Genomic DNA, 23608 nt, shown 5'->3' on the forward strand with positions numbered 1-23608 from the left:
CAATGTGCAAGCAAGTCCAATCCTTTTGGGAAGCATCTGCACTACAGAATGAGAGCTGTATACTCCATCTGCATACGCCTACTAGCTCTAACACATTCTGGATGTGCCAGACTTGTTGCACATGCACTGTACAATTCCTTCTCTGTGCAAGCAGGAAATCCAACCTATTCTGAGTATGATGGACTTACGCTCATGCAGCACACCTACGTAAAATCTGATGTTTCCTGTCAGAGCCAGAGTCACTGAGTTTGTACTGCAGAGCCAATCCACAATTGTGCAGTGAACACATCTGACATTTCTGCACGTCTGTAAATCTTGTCACAGTTTCTGGAAGAAGGCTGCATCCTCTACAGAAAGCCTATCCCTAGAATTTTGTGAAATATTATTGTACCTGTCCAATACCAATCAAAAAACTCTGTAAAACTCTGAGAGATGGCCTACTCCTGTAAGCTGGAAATGCACTTCCTATGGAAAAATATTTCTCAGCTGAGATCTTGGAACAGTATTCTGTTTTTTGGAGAGCTGCCAAGCATATATTGCATGCAAAACCAACATCCAAAACCATACGAGGTCCACAGCTGCTAAGATGCTGAAATGCACTTGATCATTAATCTTGTCACACCCAGCCCAAAAACCAACTACTCTGACCTCTTCCACTAGTGTCAAAATAGACAACTTGGCCTCTGAAAAAAACTGTCAGGTGAAAAATCATAGTATCGGTTAATATGGCAGATCCTGAAATATTTATGCAGTCAGCATTTAAGAAAACTGAAGTTTAAGCAAAAACTCTGACTTTAAGATTGTAATAATTGGATTGAGGATCTGAACAAGAATTACTTACACAGCTTATCTTGGAAAGGTAAAATTAGGTGCGTGTTTAAGTTAATTCTAGAAAGGTTAAATGTTAGAAAAGCAATTTGTATTTTGTTCAAGCTGTTAAATACAGGATTTGTTCACAGGTATCAGGGGACAAAACATGCTACATTTCTATTGACAGTTCTGTAGTCTGTTCTACTATTACATCCCTAGTAGTTTTAACATATACTCATTTCGCTCTCAACAAGAACAGATTTGAAAATATGCCTATGTTCTAGTAAGCTTCAGTGAAGCTTGGTTTTATAAATATGAGACCAAGTATGCAGGATTGCAGCTAGTGAAGTCATAGAAGCATAAGATCTATGGTGTGGATGTGCCACAAGGTTTTCTTTGCCAATATGTGCATTAAAATCTTGGACTTGAATTACATTATAGAATTACTAAATCTTGGGACAGAGCTATAAAACTTGTCTTTTCTGTCTTACTGAGCATCATCACTAGGTGAACAGTCAACAACTAAGCAAAAGGACTGAATTACCTTCAAGTCATGCAACGTTTCCTTCCACTGATTTTAATCAATTTCCCAAACAGTTCTTACCCACATATGAGAACTAGCTTCCTTACATGATTTTCCTCTAGGAAAGATAAAAGTCTCTTCTGTTTTATGATCAATTCAAGAAGGGTTCAATAGTCAGGCTGCAGATAGTCTTATGTGGGCAAACATATACAGCCATGCTCTTACTTCATTTAGAAAGTTGAAGCAAATTGCTTGTTTTTATAGCATGTATTGCATTGCATTGAGGATAACATAGGGAAAATATCTTTGCTCCTCTTATTTTTGTTTTTTAATTTGAATCCCCCAAACATATAAGATGTATTACCTGATAAAAAAGTGTGATTTCTATTCTTGTGCATTATAGAAGAAGAACCAAATAAGTGAGTTAAAAATATCATCTTGGTTCATCCACTTCTCAACACACCTGCTGTTCTCCATTTCAGTCGCAAACTCTTCCAGGTCAAAACTGAAATCATTACTAGAGAAACCAGAATGATGAAGACATTGAGCTGCCAGTTTCTAATGCAGCCTTACCAAGTTACTGTCAATCAGTGACTGTAATTTAAAAAAATAAAAAAGCATAGAACACTAAAGAAATATTAAGAACAATTATCTCGTGTCCAATTGGAACGTTAGACCTCTAGACAGAAGGGTTCATTCCTTGCAGCCTGCCAACATTTCAGTAAATGACACTGGCCCTTTAACAGATGGGATACATGCTTCTTAGCTTGCCAGGATCCTAATAAAAGACACTGGCTTCTTTAAAATGAAGGACACATACCTCTCAAATTGCCAGTATCCAAATTGGGAGTCAGCAGTTTAAAATAAAGGCACTCATCAATCTGGCAAAATCAAGGACACGGCACAGAAATTTTAAAACAAATGGTACAAAGTTTCTCCTGACACTACTTAACTTAGATGAACTAAATACTTAAACACTGGCTAAGTGTATCCAGTAGCAGCACTGCAGCAACTGGATACCTTACTAGCTTTTATAACAGTAAATATCAGCAGCAGACTTCTTCAAGGGTTGGATTTATTTTTTTGGATTTATTTCTTTTCCCCATCAAACCCATTAGCTACCACTTATAAGGCTGACCATGCACTGCATGACTCGAAAGCAGGGTGTTTTTTCCCTTGACATCGACCAGCACCACCAAGGCTGGCCTGTGTGGAGAGACCCTGCCTGCTCAACAGGAACCATATCTGCTTCCATTCCATCTCCCAGGAGCAGGATGCTTCAGTGAAGGAAAGAGACCTCTGAAAGCTTTCCCCATGCTCTTATAACCCATATTACTACAACCTGGAAAGTTTTACAGTAACTGCAGACACCTCTTGAGAGCTAGCAGGTATAGGCTCTAACTTTTCTGTTAGCAGCCATCAGAGGGAAACAAAGACCTTCAGCATATCACGAAGTACATCTGGATGAGTTGGGGAAAGGGAGAGGGGAGTTTGCTGAGCCTTGTCAGCACTTACAAACTGTCCCTAGTTCCTGAAGGGCACACATGGGGGAAAGCCGAAAACCATAAATTCTCTTTGTCTGGAAAGATAATGAAGTTGCTAAGATTGGGCATGAAAAAGGAGTATTTTATGAATAAGACAGAGAACTGGGCTTATTCACATCAGTGGTTCTTTTCATTTCAGTCTCAGAGCCTTACCTCAGAAATATGGCAACTGATAGCTGGCACACACCCAGCTTCTTGCCTTGGCCATCTCACCCACCTTGCTGCTTGCAGACCCCTGCCTCTTCAGACCGATTTTAACCATTTAAACCTGCTTTATTCCTGGTGCCTCTTGGCATACTCAGCATTTGTTGAGTAGATATTTCTGCAATGTGCCTAATCAGCAAATGCTGTGCAGAAAATACCATACCTAAGTACAAAACCTTCCATTTGATCGCACAGCCAGCTGAAGCCAAAGAGGTCTGAAGTGCTGGAAACATAGTAGAGGCTGTCAGGAGAGAAGGGGAGGGGTTCTTGCTTTAAAGAAGTAGAGGAAAAAACCCTATTAAGTCAGCTAGTCTTGGGAATGGGCAGAAGTGAAACAGGTTTTGAAGAAATTGATCTTCACCAGCTTAGCAGAAATTGGGACCTGAATAGCAGCTGCCACAGTGCACAGAAACTGCAGGAGACAGACAAGCTCCCGTCATACAGCAGCCCTAACTCAGCCAGAAGACTGGCCTAAAGCTCTGCACTGCCTGGACCTAACTGCCAGCAGGCATGGTCTGGGACATCTCCAGCCAGGCTGGCTGGCTGTCCCTTCAAGCAATCCCTTGTTTTGAAGTTTTTCATCTGGTGAACAAAGATGTTCCTACCATTTACTAACCTTTCACGTTCATCTTTCATTTTCTCCAGCTCCTCCTCTTTAAGCATGCCTTGCTTTGGATTCCCCTTCTGATCTGTTTTCCCACTTTTATCTTCTTTTTTCTTTCCAAATCTGTTGAAGATATCAAGGAAGGAATCAGGAGGAAATAATTACTAGAAGAAAAAACAGTACTTATCTATGATAAACCACAGAAATTTTAGGCACTCAAAACACTGTGAGTTTTTATCTTAGTCACTCATATATTTCCCACATTGCAAAATAAGTTACCAGTATTAAATAGGCCACATGCCATAAGAAGGACTGGTTACAAATTGATTTGGACCCTGTACTTTCAAAAGCTATTGCTTGAAACAAAGTTGAAAAGCCCCACCAAAGCTGAAATGCAAAGCACTGGAGGGCTGGACTATCAATACAGCACATGTTAAAGTGGCTGAAGGTTCTTCTTACCACAGGACAGTTCTGTGAAAGTAATCTGCAGTGGCTGCGGTGTTAGCACCCAGACTGTACCACGTGCTCTGCTCTTATCAGTAACTGTTGTCTCTCACTCATGTCTGGCCTTAATTTATGGATTTGTTCTTTGTTTAAATGAGGATGCAACCAGGAAGAATAAAATCTTGCTCTATACACTGTACAGATACGTGACTGAACTGGGGTGGTACATTTAATTTCTGATGGAGCTAGGCAGAATACTGGGGTCAAGTATGTCAAATATGCTTATGAATTATAGGCCAAAAAGTATAAAAACCTCCCCTCCTCCTCCCCAATTTGAAATTCTCAGTTCCACAAGTAAATGATCAGTTTGTGTCATCCCATGCAAATTCATGTGTCCTTGCATGCATGACAACAATGTAAAGAAAAGTAACGATTTCTTCGTTAAATATACCATCTTCCAAACGAATTACTCTGACTCAAAACTGCAAACCCTTCTGTGGAAGTCTGCAGCATTGCCTTGGTGATCTTTCTTTTACCCTTTTTATTTTTCATGTCAGTCCAAACTGCCTCAAATGGAATAGCTGTACTACTGTGCATATACTTAAGCTGTAAATCATTGACTTTAGGTTTCTCCTCTGACAAAAGCAGAAATCTTGCAAATACTCTGACAGGCTCATAAGTTAGTGATCCAAATTTTTTGTGAATTTAATCAATAATTCTGAGTTTGTGGTCAGATGAATTCTTAGGGATGCTGCAGCCAATCTTCCAGAGAATTAGAACTTGGTTAGGAAGAGAACGATAGGCATGGGAGACAGACACGTAGCGTGTGGTGCTAATGAGAAGAAGAGCAAATACTACAGGTAATAACATGAGATGCTTTATCATGGCTCTGCCATGGACTGCACTGAGGAGTAGGAAGAGTTGTATCTCAGTGCATGGTTTTCTCTTTCTTATATGCGGCAACAGAGGTAGATGGTGTCTTATATTCTTTGAGGGATCCTTTGATCAAAATATACATACACCTCATCTATAAACAATCTTAAATCCTATTTTTATGGCCCCTACTCATTTCAGTGCTTCCAGAAAGACAGCACATATTTTCCATGCTTTTGGCTCTTCTTGAGTACAGAGCAGCACACTGATTCCACTGCTGCTTTCTGAGTTCTAGCAGTCCCAAGACACTGTGGAGCCACAAACCCTGTCAGAGGGTGGTGGTGGCAGTGAAGTCAGCAGTCGGGAAACACAAGAGAGAGACAGAGGTTGTACATACAGAGTGAGAAGATACAAAGTGAGAAGGGCTCACAGATATGAGATGACCCAGGTGAAAAAGAAAAGCTAGAGGAAACTCTGCACATATTGCTCTCTACAGAGATGTCAGGCAGCCAAACAATAAATCACCTGGGGATGAGCACCAGCAGGCTGCACCTGAAACACCCCTGCTTTCTAACACATGCTAGGAAGGTCTTATGGCAGTTTTCTCAAGAGAGGCTGTATTAGCACTTGCATCTTGGTCATAATCCAACTCTGGTACTTTGTTTATATTCAGGCTGCTGCTTTTCTCCCACAGTTTCAATTATGGGTTTGTGGAGTCTCATGTTCGACTGTAGCATGTATTGATTTTGAAAACATTATTCTTGGGCATTTTGTATTGCTGCAGGGAGTTAAAGTTGGATGTGTTGCATACTCGAGAGAAATGTAAAAAAAAAATAATCTTTAACATACGTCCCCTTTCAAGTCTAGGTATTATTTCTTGCTTACTGGGGAAATACATTTTAAATAAAGTGACAATTTTGATTGTAATAACTGCCAATGTGACAACTCTCAGCAAATATAGTGCTGTTTGCTGGTAGAGCTGTTCTTGCCATAAAATTGGCAAGTTCCAGTGTAATTATAAATTGGGAATAGTGAGTTGGTCTTGATGAAAACAACCTTTGTTTTTTTGCTATTTTTGGCTTCAGATGGGATTTGTGCAGGCTTACAATTTTTACCTGTTACACTAAGTACACAGCACATAGCTCAAGGCTAGGGAAATGTTCAGATTTTTGGCCTCTTTTGCACATTGCTATACCATAAAAATCCATTCTCTTTTATTATTATTGTAATATATTTTCAGCTCAAAAAAAATCTTGCACAAACATTAAAAAATAAAAGCAGAAAAAATTTAATACTGTTAAGAAAAGCAATATAGAGTAGACAGCATTAAACCACAAAAAACCCCCAGTATCATCTCTGCCTGAATTTATACACCTTGTCCTAAAATTTATGGTCTGCTCACTGATGCTTTCTAATTGCCATGGGCTTCCGATGATAAAATTAACTTCCACCCATTGTAATTTTGCATGGGTTTGTGCACTACAGGCTTAATGGTTCCCTACTGCTTATAGGAACAAAAAACCAAACCAAACTGAAACAAAAAGACAAAAAAGAGGTAAGAGTACTTGCTGCCCAACTTGGTTTGACCATGTTCTCACTGATATCAGTGTGAAGCCCTCCACTGATTTCAACAAGGACAGGATAAAATCTATTGTCAAAATTATACTATGGAATTAATCAAATCCATATTAAAATTCTATGAAAACTGAATGGCCTTAGGATTTGAAGTTTCCAATTCTCCAGGCAACAAATAATTGGATTGTGGTAAAATCTGCCTTTCATATTAATACTATTGTCAGAAGAATAAAAACATTAATGAAAAAATGTATGGCACACTTTTTTAAAAGGTCTGTTTTGCTATACTGTGCACAGCAAAATTCTCTTCAACATAATATCTGATGGAATTGTTACTCTGAAAACCTTATGTAACAAATGGAGAAATATAAGTAGAAGACCTGAAAACAAATGGATCAGCTGCATCCTCTCATTCTATATCCATCTATAATCAATTTATGTAAAATGAAACCACTTGTAATCATAACAGTAAGGAAATAAATCCGTATATTCCCAGGTTGAGTGACTGCCCCAGTTCTCTGATTATCCACTGTAAAAGCCTGGGAAGTACTGTTAAAGAAGTTAAAACCCTAATAACTTCAGTATACTTTTCAGTTGAGAAAATTAATATTCCAACTACTGAGAGCATTGTCCTCCTGTAAACAAAAGCATAAAGGGATTTTCTTTATGTGATCAGATCTCTGAGCACTTCATCCTTATGGGAAAAGCCCATATGCAACAGTTCAAAACATGCTATGCAAGAATGAGGAACTATCCTATTTTTATTAATTTCAAGGGGTGCCCTGCAAATAACTAAAATTTTTCCCCTTAGAAGAATTAAATGACTGAAGTCTCTGAATACCAAACGTGTGTCATCTTCTTGCAGTATTACCATTCTATTGGCTATAGCATTAAAGCATATGTGTGCTTCATTTCAAGGCTTCCAAGAGATAAAAATTAAAACAAATCTCCTATAGACCTGCTCTGTTGTACTTGGGATAAACGTCTTACATGCAAGACCTAAAGCTGTGGTCATGGCAACACTTTGTTTCCATGTGGAGCCATGAGCTTCCAGATCTCAAATGTGTTGATATTTGCTTCAAGGATTAAAAAGCAGGCAGGTCTATAAAGTCTCAGACATCTACGCAGGAGAAACATCTGGTGAGTGGAACCCTAAGCAGCTTGCTGACCAAATTCAGCAATTTGGATTTCTTAGTTAATTCAGTTGCCCTAGATGAGTAGGTATCACTGCAGCTAACAGGGTACATAATGGAATTGCAAACATCAGTGGGGAAATAATTCAACGGGGCCTATGACGCAGCCAAGCAAGATACAAAGCCTAACAATGTCATAAAATCTTGACATCTCCAGAAATGATCTGTAAAAAACACAGAGTGATTTGTAAAGTACATATAACAAAAGCTCTGACTCCTAGTCATTTCACAGCAAATGGGGAAAAATGCAGAGATTATTAAAGCAGCTCCCTTATGAAAGACTAGAAATAACCCTTAAAATTAAATTTAAATGTGAGTAAGAATGAATGAGTGAGCAAGAAAGATAAAGATACTAATAAGGTATGATTTTCAGGTCCACACAGGGACTATAAAAAGCTTATTAACTGCTACTACTGCCGTGTGTTTTAAGTTATTTTATCACTCAGCTTTACAGCAGAAGAAATACTTTAGAAGCAGTGCTGTGCTTTGATTAATCACTTTCATACATACACTTTTACAGAGCATTAAACATTGCCGTAAAGATCCTTAGTGAGTCAGACTTGTTGGTGATTACAGGCCAGGCTCATTTTACATTTATGTTAATAGCAGCATTAATGAAATACATCTTTTACATTTTTAGTGGCTCTCTAAATACCTAAAAGGTTTATTATTAAATGTTTACTTATTGGGCAGAAGTATGCCATTGAGTATTACACCAGTGGGACCAAGAGCTTTGCAACAGCTGAAAAAAACTACAGAAAGAAGATTTTGGTTAAACATTTCGACATTTTGAGAACAGAGCACACACAGCAAGGGCTGGGCAACACTGTTCAAATCTTCACCAATATTCAAGAAGATTAAAGTACCTCCACAATACGAGTCAAAACTTGTGGTAAAAGGGTAGCTCTGTGCAGGGGTCTGCGAGCCAGGAGGGGTGAGCATCTCTTTTCCTTGCCCCACTACCAGCCCCCTGCTCCCAATGAGTGGATCCCATTCCCTCTGTGGAGGATTTAGCCCCAGCGACATCGAGATGCCCCAGTGTACGAGACCTATTGCAGCAAGACCTCCTCATGACAAAGCCTCGCCCAGGAGCAGTTTTTGACACAGCCTCCCTGCTTCGGCAGGGTGAGAGAAATGCCCCGATAAGATGATGAACACAGGAGAGGGCCTTTTCAGCCCCTTCTGCTCCCTGCTCCCGGGTGGGTAGTGCCTCCAGCTCTGGGGAAAGGGAGAGGAAGGGGTAAAATGGGAACACCATTGCTGGGCTGGGCAGTGCCATGTACACCACCCATACTGTTTGGTAAGTTGGAAAGTAAAGAAAAAAATCCACTTTTAACTAGATTTGGTGAGGCTTGCTTGCAGGAAAGAGTTACATGGCTAGCCTGGTGCCTCCCTGCTCTCCCACTGCTGGGGCTCACTCCCAGGGCAGCACAAAGCAAGAGGCAGGCAGCAAGAGGAGCAGCTTTCTGTAGTGAACAGGGCAGCTTAGGCAATCAAAAATAGCTCCCATGAAAAGGGAGAAATGACCTAACCTCCGATTTATTATATCAATGGAGGCACGTGACAATTTGTTAAAATGTCCTGTGCTACAATTGCTATTTGTTTTTCGCAAATGTGGCTAAACTTCATGAATATGAGTATCCTCATATGTAGCCATCTTCAAATTATTTGGGGAGATAATCCACATTATTCCAATACTGCAATCAGAGTTTAACTGGTTATGGTCTGCAGCAAAAGAGAATGTTATGTAGAAAATGCAAATATAAAGAAATCCACATTATTAACACCAATATATGTTGCTCCTGTTATGTCAACATTAAGTGAACAAGTGCCTTTTTTGTATTTTTTTTTTTTTTTAAATTTACTGTATCAGGCTGCTAGAGCTAGACTAAAATGACTGAGCTTCCAGATCCAGTCTAATGGGAGTAAAACTTATCTTTTTCACAACTCTGATTAAAAACAACCTCCCTCCACCCGTTTATTTCTTTGATGCCCAAATTAGCATCTTTTCTGCAGCATGCTGAATTAATTAGTAGAGTGACAAAGAATTAGTCCAGATAAGATCAAAGCTGAAACCATATTTATCTGGAATTTGAAATTAAGAGCAGAGAGTATTAACCCTCAGCACTTCAAGGAGCTTTCCACATGGCATACTTAGTAAGCCTTCCAGGAGTTCATTCAAAATAAATCAACAGTGCAATTTCTTTTCCCACTGAAGTTTTGCTAAAAGGAAAATAAATTTGCCATGAAGCCTGCTACAATGGGGGACTGCCTTTAATGCATACCCTGTACATGCTACTCATTATGTAACTTGTAGGCATCAGTAGAACAAAGCAAACAAAGCTGAGAAAAGACAGTTAATCACATTTGTATTAATGCTTGGATCATCACATTGTTCACAGACTTAAGGGCTAATGAAAGAATTCCCAGCACCAAATCTGAGAAGCTGCTTGCTGTAACACCTCACAGGTAAATAATCTATAATCTTCAATAGAGAGGGTCACATGCAGAAACAAACTGTCAAACAGAAGCCCTAAATTACACAGTGAAGTTTATTCTGAGAGTATCAACCATGTGGACAGCAATAAGAGAAAATCTTCATTGCTGGTATAATTGTCTTGGATATTATCTGTGTTTCAGTATCAGCTAAAAGACTGGAGGCTGTTTGCCATGTGAAATGCAAGATGTTGCACTTCTGCCTAGAAATTGCAGAACAAAGGCAATCTAAATAATCACCCCAAAATCTTTTCAACCATCATCTTCCCTAAGCCTTTGAGCCCCATATCCTTATTTTTAAAATGTAGAGCTTGCTCTTAATTTAGATAGAAGTGAGTTACTGTAACTCATTCTGGTAATTAGGTATTAGGAAATCCCTACCAGTGGGGCAGTTCTGTCCATCTGTACCACACATCAAATCTTACTTCTGCAGCATATGAAATGACCAAAGACAAAAACCAAGGACCATGATGGTACCTTAAGACTTGGGCCACCTGAGTTAGAAGTGGTTGCTGCAAAACCACAAAGTCCATCTACTGAACCAGTGGAATGGAATAACTCTCATCGGCTACTATGTAAATATAGACAACAGAAGGCAGCTATGAAGAGTCATCCTTCATACTTCAAGGAACTTATTTTTAGAAAACATGCTGAGGTAGTCTGAGTGTTAGAGATAGTGTTTATGAAGAGGGGTCACCATATTATTATCTGACCAGGAAAAACGTGATGTTGAACAGCAGCTATGCATCTGTTTCCATGAAATGATGCTTCGATCATCCGACGACCATGTTGCTGGTCTTTTTGGTCACCAGTACAAGAATTCTGCATCCCACATCATGTACATCAAGAAAGAAAAACCTAGTAATAGAACACAGCTGTGATTTACAGGTTGATCAGAAGAAGGAAAAAATGGATTTATAGTCTGTCCAATGCAACAAGCCCTGCCTGCTTGTCCACCAGACTGTGGAATTACCCTCCACCCAAGTAAGGAATTATTCCCGTATAGTCTTATTTTTCTGTACTTTCGTATAGCATCAGCCATTTTCTCTTCTTGGTTTCACTGTACCGGCAAGCACTTTCTTCTGAAGTGAATAGTAATTCTGTCCCAGACAGCGCACAGAAACATAGCTATGCCTACTCTGTATGGAGTCTGTGAATGCCAGTCTGCCAACCCCAGGGGAACATGATAATCACATCCATGTCTTGGGCATGGTAACTCCATACTCAAAGCAAAGGAAAAGGACCAGAGTATTAACCCCTTGACTGTGCTTTCTTAATTCCCATTTCATAGTCACGCATTTTCTCATCTCTCCACAAAAAGAAGACATAAGCAGAATGTTAGGCTAGCTACTAATTTTTCCAGGAATTTCTTATTCTCTGTCATGCAGAAAAGAGATAAATGCAGTTTCTGACTGAACCTATTCCTCTAAGGTTCAGTCAGTAAGACAAAATAGGAGACAGACACTCCCTGTGCAGTCTGCAAATGTTGCCAGCAGCCCCTCCAGAACTACTTGTGGACCTTGTGGTTTTCTCAGATGTGGGCATGGAAATTTTGCAGTCAAGTGAGAGCCAGCATGCCTCAGTGTCCCACCAGCACCTCCAGCCCTTTGCAGGTAACTGAGAGCCACTTGAAGGTGGGACAGGGAAAAGACCAACTGAAGGGAGATAAAAGATAGCTCTTTGGGTGCCAAATTTGACAAGAACAGGCTGCTGAGTTTTTTCTTTTCCTTTTCATGCTTTCTCCTCAACTGTTGTGGGTCTCTTTCCCTTATTACTAGCCACACAGCCCCAGAATTCACTGAAGTATCAACTACATATGCATGTATAGTATATGTATGTATTATCCATGTATGTAAGGTGAAGGACTTTTCATTTTTCTCATGTCATAACTCTCATGGTATTTGGTGCATTTCAGCTACTAAGGCACCATATGAGAATCTCTACTCACACTACAAAACTTTTTGCTCACCACTTTTGGGTATGGAAAAACAACATGCAACTGTGACATTATCAGAACTGCAGATACAAAACTCATGAGGCAAACTGAGGTTCAACAAGGCCAAGTGTCGCGTCCTGGACTTGGGTCACAACAACCCCCTGCCGTGCTACAGGCTTGGGGAAGAGTGGTTGCAAAGCTGCCCAGCAGAAAAAGACCTGGGGGTGCTGGCTGACAGCCGGCTGAATATGAGCCAGCGGTGTGCCCAGGTGGCCAAGAAGGCCAACAGCATCCTGGCCTGTATCAGAAATAGTGTGGCCAGCAGGAGCAGGGAGGTGGTTGTTCCCCTGTACTCGGCACTGGTGAGGCCGCACCTCGAGTCCTGTGTTCAGTTTTGGGCCCCTCACTACAGGAAAGACATTGAGGTGCTGGAGTGTGTCCAGAGAAGGGCAACCAAGTTGGTGAGGGGCCTGGAGCACAAGTCTTATGAGGAGCGGCTGAGGGAACTGGGGTTGTTTAGTCTGGAGAAAAGGAGGCTCAGGGGAGACCTTATCGCTCTCTACAACTACCTGAAAGGGGGTTGTAGTGAGGTGGGTGCTGGTCTCTTCTGTCAGGTGGCTGGAGATAGGATGAGAGGAAATGGCCTCAAGTTGCGGCAGGGAAGGTTTAGATTGGATATTAGGAAAAATTTCTTTACTGAAAGGGTTGTCAAGCATTGGAACAGGCTGCCCAGGGAAGTGGTGAAGTCACCGTCCCTGGAGGTACTCAAAAAGCACGTAGACAAGGCACTTCAGAACATGGTTTAGTGGGCATGGTTGATGGTTGGACTTGATGATCTTGAAGGTCTTTTCCAACCTAAATGATTCTATGATTCTATGAAATTAAATACATGGTATTTGCAAAACAAAACTGAAAACCTGCTACATTGGCACTCAGAGCCATGATACTTCAAGGTGTCAGACTTGCTAATCATCTCACCACTGCAGTACTCGCCTTCTCAAGCAAACCACGTGCCTTCCTCCCATTACATGCCACACTGGGGATTTGTTAGGGTTTATCTGACTTTCATGAAGTGAAACTGCTCATTGCAGGTTCCAATGAGATCTCCAGGAAAAACATGACCCTTGAAAAATATCAGGAATACAAAGGACTCCTCTATGTTTTGAGTGAGACAACACCCCAGACTTCACGAAAGCTCCATTCTCTATGGGAATGTAGTGACTCTCTAATGATCAATTAATATTGCACATATATCATCATATCCATTCTACAAATGAAGAAACTGAGGCATGAAGGGTAAAAATGACTCGCCCAGTTAAAAAGGTCCTATTCTCTTTCTCTGCTGATCAACTCAGAGCTACGATTACATTATCACTGCGTATCTACCTGCCTCATTCTCCAACCGGTTTGCTATGATGCTTCTTCCCCTTGATTATTTCCCCCTATCTCCTGTAAGTTCTCTCTTCATTCATTTCCTCCTTCTCTCCTAACACTCTCACTCTCCCCCTCCTTGCTCCACACTCCTTTCACATGCTCTACTGCTGCACTGCTACAGAAATACCTCTTCCCAGAGATTTCTGCTGGAGACTGCATGAAGGTAACGTGTCTTGGGAACCAGCACTCTTGCCTCCAAGACACTGCACAGCAATACGCAGGGAGACATGCAGAGATCTCTACAGTAGCTGAGCTACCAACAATGGTATCCACTCTTTCTCCACAGGATGCATTAGCCTGTATTTTGAGCTCTGTACTGCTCAGAGTGCTTGAGAAACTCTGAATAAGAGATAGTACACAGTGAATAGACTCTTTCGAAGGAAGACTTCTAAGAGGGAGAGAGAGATGGTTCTTGAATAGGAAAGGGAGGTTGTAAAGGCAAAGAGAAAACCTAAGATGACTTGTCTTTAGGTTCCACCATGAACTTCTAAGGTTAAAGCATCACAAATTCCACCTCTGCGCCGCTACTATAGCTGACATTTTTACAAAGCAGTAACATTCAAAAAATGCCAAAATAAGAGCGGAGTTATATATACTGTATTTTGAAAGATGTGTTTTGGCATAATAAATAATAGATGGTTTTGCAATAATACCTTCCCTCCCTGGCCTTGGCTATTGTACATTACTAATTAGACATAGTAGATTGTGGTTAACATCCTTCCCTACAGATTTATTATTAGCTTGTATATTCTTTTCAGTAGAATTGTGCTAATGGTAAGGTCTGCTGGAGGCCAACTGCATGAAGCCACTGGGAGGAGAAATTTGTTTGCCTGTCAAAACAGTGGCTATCAATTAGAACTGTAAATGTGATTCCTTTAAGTGTCTTGGATGGTGGCAGAGATTTCCAGTGATGGATTAGGGGGCTGAATCACTTTCCTATTGTACTAAAGCAAGCTTTCAGACAAACAGCTGTCCACATGAAACAAATTTACCACCATTTTCGAGCAAGTCCAGAAGAACCAGTCTGACCTGCCAAAATTCCCTCTGCTATTTTCCCCAAAATCCCAGCTTTAGAGCATTTGATGTGGCATACTAACAAAACTGATACTAGATTATTCTGTGGTTTTCTTAGGAAAACTTGGTTTAGGATAGCTATAGCAACAGGAGAAAAAACAATGAAGTTGCTGAAAGACATGATGCATCAAAAAAGAACCAGTGAGATGATGCAGTTCCACCCTTCACTGATTCAGGATGCAGCCCTGGCACACAGATAGCAATTTCCCCTTTGATACAAGCACCCAGCTCTCACTAGCATCCCTGAGTTGTGTGGACATACTGATGGGAATATGTTCCCCTGTATTTTGCAAGAAATTAACACCACTCACTTGAGGACTGAAGGAGGCACTGCCTGTCACTCTGAGGCAGCCTCTCTGTCAGTTAATTAAGCAAAAAACCTCTGCCACAAATCTCAAGAGGAAGCTCTTCTCTGTTCTCCTCGGTACAACAAAACTGATACGAAGCAAAATGTCAGGAGCAGGAGCTGGGAAGTGGTGATGTTCAGGGAAGATGAACTTCAGCCTGCCTTTGCCAAGATCTGTTGCCACTAGATTTTTGTGGATTTTGAAAATAGTTATTAGAAATCAAATTGATTAGTTATAGCTGAGTTTAAGCCTTAAGAATGATTTCAGAAAGTATTTTCAATTCTCATGCATTGTGGCTTTTGGTTACTGGTTATTTTCAGCAGAGGTAACCCCAGATGGCATGTATGAAAACAAGCCAGCAAGACTGCTAACCCTCCAGGACTCCACTGCTAATTTCATGCCAAGAGAGTGACTAACCAATACATGAAAAACCAAAGGACTCCACCATACTCACAAGATGTCGCTCTGGCAGCTGAAGGACAAGGGTTCAGGATGAGGAAGGTTTCATCCAGTTGCTACACAATACTCTCTCATCAGGATGAGAAACTAGACTGAATGTATTAAAATCTTTCCTCAGTGCCACTTTATAAACAAAGAATAAACATCAGAACTAAGTGACTGAAATTTTTAGTCAATTACATGAACTACACAGCTTTGTCATACCTGCTTTCAATAGTATTGCTCATGAACTATGTGCCAGAAACTTTATAAGGTTTCAGTGAAGACCTGGCAAACATTTCCGTTTCTTGAATCTTAAAAGCAGTAATTCTGGAGCAATCAGATAGAGAAAGACATTTTACTGGATAAGGTCAGAGAAAATTGCTAGAACGGTGCTTAAAACCATGAAGTACTTCCATTTTGCTATTACAACCACATACCTTGAAGTTGCAAACAACATAAACAGCCCAAATTCCTAAAACTTTTTCCTCCTTGTGTATTTCTTGCCTTTCACACATTGACTTCCTACCACAGATGTTTGTACACTATTTTTAGAAGAACTATTTGCTATTGGGGTTTACAGGGCCAGCCCGTTAATTTTTGTGTAACAAGGTAGGGAAAAATCTCTCTGCTTTCTTGTTCAGATACAGTGATACTTTGTTCACCACACAAAGGCTCTGACTTCTTTTCTTACTACCCCCCCAGTTCCATGTCCTAAGGTTATGTTCATTCATTCAACTATTTGCAATACTAAACCACTGGCACTAGTTTTACCTCGTGACCAAAATGAGCACAGATACCCTAAAAATTCTGCATGTTATCATCTCAGCATAAAAAAACTAGTCTGAAAAAGAACTTAATTATGAGGGTGATAAAACAAAAGTTAAATTCAAAGCCCATAGCAGTGTAGAAGGCTAAAGAACACAGATGAGGTCTGTCACTCATTTCATTAAAACTTCTGCCACAGGAGCTGCCAGGAGAAAACAGTATCACTGCATGAATAAAAACTAAATGGTGTTGATAAAAAAACTACTCCAGTGTGTGTGGTCAATGAACTTAACTCTTCTTTGTTCCCAAACTGTGCATGATTCAAGCCCAATTTATCCTGAACATATTAGTTATTAGCCATCATCCATCAAATAATTTGTAAGGAAAAACTCTGGCTTACAGGTTACCCATGAATTGAACACAACCAGTATTCATTACAATGAACACTCTGCTTATTCATTATGAACTGCAACTGTTCACATGTATTGTTTCTATTTCTTAACTTGATAACTCGTTGTTTGAAAACTACCTTCACAAGCAGAAGGGAGGAGAAGCCACTCTACACTTCCTGAAAAACATGTTTTGGCCACGGGCCTAAAAATTTAATGCATAACTGCCCCCCCCCCTCCCCCAACTGTGTGAACACAAATTTCACCACGCGAGTGCTTGCAGTTGGTGAGTTACATTTAGCTGAAAGTATTTAATCTGTAAAATAAACTAGAGACCTGACTGTGAAACGACTTAAGCATCTACATTTCCATTTCTTTGGCTGTATCCTTGGTCTTTTATCATGGGAAAGAGTGAAAGGAGTGCCTAATTTATCAACTATATAGCACTCATTATTTGATCTCTTTATAACCCTACTTCTTTTGATTTGTTAGATACCATTTAAACCAGATTTTTTGTCATGATAATTGAGTTGTATTTGTACTCTCATATTATTGTTGTGCATGTAGACAATGGCACCAAAGTGTACAGAATTTTAGATGAAGCTGCATTATTGATTTATAGTGCCACGATGTTGTTATTTTGTCATGGTCTTGTAACTAAAAAGCCCAGTTGCCTAGCCTCAATTTTGTTTTTCTTCTCACGTGGGGAAATGAAACCCTTTTACCCCTTTCCCTTCAGTCATACAATTTTCTGCCATCTTGTCTCACTTGTACCACTGTCTCTTTTCCAGCTGCTGCTGAATAGACAAGTATTACTACAAATATAGCCCACTGATCTTTGGAAAAAAGAAGCAACAGGATATAAGAATGTAAAGCAGAAATCACGGTCAAATGCAAGGTCCTGAGTTTCAATAACTGGAAAGCTGTACACCTGGAAAAAACATTCCTCCAAGTCCACTCACAATATCTGGGATTAACAACTACATCTTTTGTGCTGTTAGACATACTTCCTCTAGCAATTAGCTGGCATATTCTCTAAATAAGCAGAGTAGTAAAAGCCAGTTAGTGCCCCAGTGCAGCTATTGGAAATCTTTAACAAAAATCGCTAGCATTTAACAAATTGGTTGAAATCTGGTTTCAAATAGGAGACTTTCATGTTATGCAGAGGACAGTGAGAATTTATTCTTATATAATGTGGCTAGTACTGTTTGAAACTGAAAAGGGGAAGGTAAAGAAATAGAGATACCTAAAGGTTCTCATCTTGCTAAAGAAATATCCAGAAGGTGGAATGAAGAGTCTGAGAAGCAAAATGCCTGGACAAGGGAAGAAAGTAAACAATGGATTTAACTGCACTAGACTGCAAAGTATTTGCTTTTTGCTGATTTGAATACAAAAGAACCCAGATGTGGTATTTAGGCTTAAGCAAAAAAAGACAAGGAAAATATACACAAGGGATGAACAAGCATCAAATAGCTGCATGACTTCTATTTTGGAGAAAGATCACTGGGGAAGAGAAAACACTAGTATCAAGATAGATGCCCAATATCACTAATGTCTGTGCATTAAATATCTTGACTTGCAAGTTAATTTTATTTCTCTTAGCTACACTTTTAAAAAAGGTATTTAGTGGACACCACATTCCAATTTGTCTTATCAGCACAACTACTCAAATCCAAATATACAAAGAGGCCTGAACAACACCCCACCTGGGAAATCCCTTCTCTTTCCAGTAGTTACTCCCCTGAATTTCAGCGTGGCCTAGGAGACAGAGCCTAGGCTTTCTGTGTCCTTGTGGTTCCAATCACAGCACATTCTAAGGAATGTTCACTTCCCTGAGACAGGGCCAAAGGAGAAAGGTCTATTTCTCCCATGTTTTTAATTCCCCCCAGTTGCAGTGTTTACTATTTTACAGAACAGCTGCTTGGAACAAATGCAAACACAGTGTTTGTCCTGTGGTATTGAAGTTATTGCACCAGAGAAACTCCATGTCTCCTTTCAACAAAAGAAGATATTTCTCAGATGCACTGTTTTCCCAAATATCAAACACAGAGAGAAAACTGGTTGAAAATAATCTCAATACAACTTTATCAAGACATGGAAAAGTCCTTCTAAAAGGAAACCCATTAAGATAAATAAGGAAAGGCCTCTCTTATCATTAAATAGTAATTTAAGCACAGGATTAAACTTAGCCACATCACTTATGCTGTTAATGACCTAATTTTTTGAACCAATCTTTATGCTATCCCTTGATGTTCTAGAAATAAAGCAAGCTCTTAGACCCCTTCTCTCCTGAATTGTAGCCCTTTCTGAGAAACTGGTGTGTTCCTCCTTTTCTGAACCTTATACCTAAGCCCAAATCAGGACCTCAAAATAACTCAGCAACCCGTATTCACAAGAGGAAGAATCGTGGGTTCTACTTAAATTCCTTTTATCACTGGCCTTCACCATTAGCCTCTGGGCCCTTTGACAGCCAGCAAGAAGCTCCATTCTTTGAGCTCTCCTTTCAGATCCAAACCATAATCTATTACTAAAATTATCCCACCTAAACCTTTGCCATGTCTAAGCCATGCCACTGCAACACTTCCTTGGGCAGCATCTATAGAAGTCAGCTGGCATAGAGTTGAGTTCATTTGCTCACCCTTATTCTTGCATGTGCCCTTCAGGCTATTGGCAACTGTTTCAGGCTGGGAGCATGGCCGTCCACTAGAATACTTTTCACCTGATACCTGGTCATCATGCTAAGACCGGTTGGGATCCTCCACTATGAGACTGACTGGAACATTTTCTTACTTGAGGACCAAAGTCTGATGAAACATACCGAACTTGGAGAACTGTCAGGTCCAGAGTTCAGTGATGTTCAGAGAAGAATATTTTCTTCAATTTTTTTATTTGTATTTTTGTGTCTGTGGTAGAAGGCAGAGAGGAGGGAGAAGAGGGAGCTGATGCAGATTGATATTATAGTCAGAAAGCATATGATGACAACTATGAAGAGGTTCAAAGCGCTCTAAAATTTTATAGGATGAACTATATAACAAGGTAAGTGCTTTAAAACAGCACTAATTTTAAAAGTGCAAGCTGCCCCCTTATTTCCTAGAAAGTCATCAAACACTAGGACAGAAAAGAAGGATGAACTCAGTCGGATAGCTCAGCGTTAAATAAGAACTAGTCTGGCTTCTCTCATGAATTCACTGTCATGTAAACTGCGCGATCTCTCCACTCTACCAAGAGAGCAAAAGTTTAACCCATGTGATTAAGTTAATGTGTCAATTTCTATGACTCTCTAAAGCTCATTTAAGCTTGCAAAACTAGAAAAACTGATGCTTTCAACAGGCTTTTACCACTGGTGTGAAACATGCCCCTCTCCCCACCCCTTCTTAATTTTGCTTATATAGGGTGATTTCCAAAAGCACAAAGTTTGGCCTCCCCAAAGCTGCAGAAGCTGTCAGTTCTCTCCCACTGCCACATATGCTTTTTAAGCTTTTGCACCTGTTTTGGGTTTGTGTGTTGGGGTTTTGGTAGCAGGGGAGGGGCTGCAGGGGTGGCTCCTGTGAGAAGCTGCTGGAAGCTTCCCCAGCTCCAAGTCGGACCCGGCACTGGCCCAGGCCGAGCCCATCAGTGACGGTGGCAGCGCCTCTGGGAGAAGAGATTTCAGACGGGGAACCTGCAGTGGAGAGTGGAATGTGAGAGAAACACCTGTGCAGACACCGAGGTCAGTGAAGAAGGAGGGGGAGGAGATGCGCCGGAGGAGGGGATGCCCCTGCAGCCCGTGGTGAGGCGGCAGGCTGTACCCCCCAGCCCACAGAGGGGAGCAGATGTCCCCCTGCAGCCCAGGAAGGAGCCCACGCCAGAGCAGGGGGATGCCCCCCAAGACGGCCATGACTCCATAGGAAAGCCCGTGCTGCAGCAGTCTGTGCCTGAAGGACTGAAGCCTGTGGAAAGGACCCACGCTGGAGCAGTTCGTGAAGAACTGCAGCCCATGGGAAGGACCCACATTGGAGAAGCTCATGGAGGACTGTCTCCCGTGGGAGGGACCCCATGCTGGAGCAGGGGAAGACTGAGGAGTCCTCCCCTGAGGAAGAAGCAGTGGCAGAGACAACGTGTGACGAACTGATCCCAACCCCCATTCCCCATCCTCCTGCACTGCTGCAGGGGAGGAGGTAGAGACAACTGGGAATGGAGTTGAGCTGGGAAGGAGAGAGGGGTGGGGGGAAGGTGTTCTAGGGTTTGGTTTTACTTCTCAGTATCCTTGTTTTGATTTGATTGGTAGTATATTGAATTGATTTTGTTTCTTCCCCAAGTTGAATCTGTCTTTTGCCTGTGACCATAAATAGTGAGTGATCCCTCCCTGTCCTTGTCTTGACCCATGAGCTTTTCTTTGTATTTTCTCCTCATCTTGCTGGGGCCGGGGGAAGGGAGGAGTGAGTGAGTGGCTTCATGGTGCTTTATTGCTGGCTGGGCTTAAATCACAATAACACCAAAGCCAGAATGAATTTTCTCCTGCAACATCTTAGAAAAGCGATTATTAAGAGAACAGTGGCACTTCTGAACTGCAATGGATAGAACCCTATAACAACAGATCCCTCTGTATTTGGGAAGAAGCCTCATCAGCAAAGCAGCAAAAAAGGCAAGAACGGATGGTGGAAACTTCTTTAGCTGCCTGGATCCCCACAGCTCTGAATTCCTCCTGTTTGTGCCTGTCACCTTCTCCCAGAACAAATTAAAAACAAAAAAGAAAACTCAAGACTTGCTGTGCACAAGATTCAGCAAGACTCCTGATCACCTGAAGAATGTGATAGCCCATAGGGTTAGGAGAGAGACAAAGCCTAGGGCTCCAACTGGAATGTGGCAACAAAGGGGCTGCCAAGGAAGTAGAAGGCTGCAAACAGAATCTTTCCCTGAGAACTTGTTCTTCTGGGCAAAGGCTGGAGGTCTTGGGCTAAAGCTAAGGTTGAGGTAACCAGCTATATTAGCTACTATGAGATTCACAAATTTTCAGCTATGCTGCCTGCATACTGATAAAAGGTTATTTCCCCCCCTGCCTTTATCAACAAAAATAAGCCAGTATTGGAAGTAGCGGAACTAAAATCAGAATAAACAAGACTATTTTGATCTGACATTAATTGTATGGTAGAGCTTGTTTTGTGCACTGAGCAAACTGTGCATGCCAAAGTTGAAGAAAAGTGAATAAATATAGTCAGAACTTTTTTGTTCCTACCTACTTTTACGTCAAGAAATCCTTAGAACTTCTCATCTGAACTCTTAAAAAAACCCAAACACAGATGCAAGACCATATCTTGTACATTAACACACTGAAAAAGGATGTTGCAAGACTGCTGCCCAACTTTCTTTTTCAGCATCCCTCTCCTAGGCAGACTGTGTTCACAGTGGAAATGCCATCACTCCACTTTTATTCAATGCAAAAAATGTACCTATGCAAACCTAGAAGTCCATAATACTCTGATAATGAAGCAGGGCAGGCAGACTTGACTATATTCCATAAATCTAGCCTAGCTAGTATTTTTCCCTGTTATTAACTCATTGGCAGTGTAGATTTTTCAAGAGCTGCAGAGAATCAGTTGCAGTTGAATAAAGGAGATCAGCACTAGTCACTGCTGGGGATCTCTGTCCCAGTGCTGTCCCAGGAATATATTCCTTGCAGCTGCCTCAGATATCACTGTGCTTTGCCACTGCCACAGTTGCAAAAAAACTCCATCCAGATTTTTCCCGTCCCTATAATCTCAGTATCTCCCCCTTTACATCTCAGCTCCGCAGCCAGTAACATACCTGAGTTCCTCTTATTAATACTGAAACTTGCCTTAAATACTTGACCTTCCCTTCAAAGGATTCAAACAACCACCTGTCTGACACACATCTCAAGCCATTCTGCACAGCTCCAGCCAATACATGGCTCAGCACTCCAAAAATCGGGGCTGGCACAGCAGCACTTGCATGAGCATAAGCAAGCACATGAGAGCAGGGCTGCCAGCCAAGCACACAGTGTGGCTATAGCCAGTGACCAGCACTATCAGCTCCGATCAACAGCAGTGCATATACAGACATCTTGAACCAAGAAGTGCACATGTAGCCCAGCTGCAAATGTATCCTTTCTCAACTCCCTTCTGAATTAAAAGCAAACCAACTAGCCCAAAGCAGGCTCTGGGGAGAATACAACTAGAAAGTTATCCCTTATGAGTGTCAGAAACAAAAAAAATGGCTATCTTTCAAAACACCATTATTATCTCTTAGGTAGTTAGCCCTGCCTAATATCAGGTACACAGGGAAGGATAGTAAAGACTGGTTTAGAAACTTACTCACTTCTGCCTGTCTAATTAAGAGTCAGTTAGTAACCGCTGAAACTGTAATCTCCCCTGACCCTCACAGATGCAGAGCACAATAAGGCAACAGAAGCAGGAGGAATGGGAACCGAGCCGTGGTGTTCTCCATGGCTGGGAGCCACTGGCTGGCTTGGAGGCACTGCAGGAAGCATCTCCCGACCTTCTCCAGCCAGGCTCCCACCACCACAGCACAAGGAAGCCAGCCACCTAGGAACCAGGCCCTCCGTGGGGAGGAACTGGCACTTTTCTCAGGTACATACGTAAATGTTTGCCTACCTAGCTATAAATACATTCAAATATGCACATAATCATACCCACATGTAAATACCCCACATTTTGCAAGACACACTTATTTAAATATGTACATACTTAAATAAGAACCCTAAGTAGGAGACTAACTTCCCTCCTTCTCTCATCAGTGTGGGCCCAGCCCAATTCCTGATGAAACAAACAGGAATTTGTAAATTGTCTTCACTGAGCATTAGATTAGGCCTCAGAAGTCCCCCACAGCTCCCTCCTGTACATACACTATCAAAATTCTCTAACAGCTTAATATTTCCTGAGGCCACATATTACAATGATCAGTTCAGACAAGGGAATATCAGGACACTGAGGCCTTGT

General features: G+C 41.2%; 1 protein-coding gene across 4 annotated transcripts in view; it reads right to left on the bottom strand.

Annotated features, from left to right (window-relative positions):
* Positions 1 to 23608, bottom strand: part of PARD3B (par-3 family cell polarity regulator beta) — a 434227-nt gene that overhangs the window by 97113 nt on the left and 313506 nt on the right. For all 4 annotated transcript variants that reach the window (XM_075028231.1, XM_075028232.1, XM_075028230.1 and 1 more), the window contains one exon: positions 3698 to 3808. In XM_075028231.1, coding sequence (XP_074884332.1) covers positions 3698 to 3808 — 111 coding nt within the window. The remainder of the gene's footprint in view (positions 1 to 3697; positions 3809 to 23608) is intronic.

Source organism: Buteo buteo, chromosome 5 (genome assembly GCF_964188355.1).
Source record: "Buteo buteo chromosome 5, bButBut1.hap1.1, whole genome shotgun sequence".
Classification (NCBI taxonomy): Eukaryota; Metazoa; Chordata; class Aves; order Accipitriformes; family Accipitridae; genus Buteo; species Buteo buteo.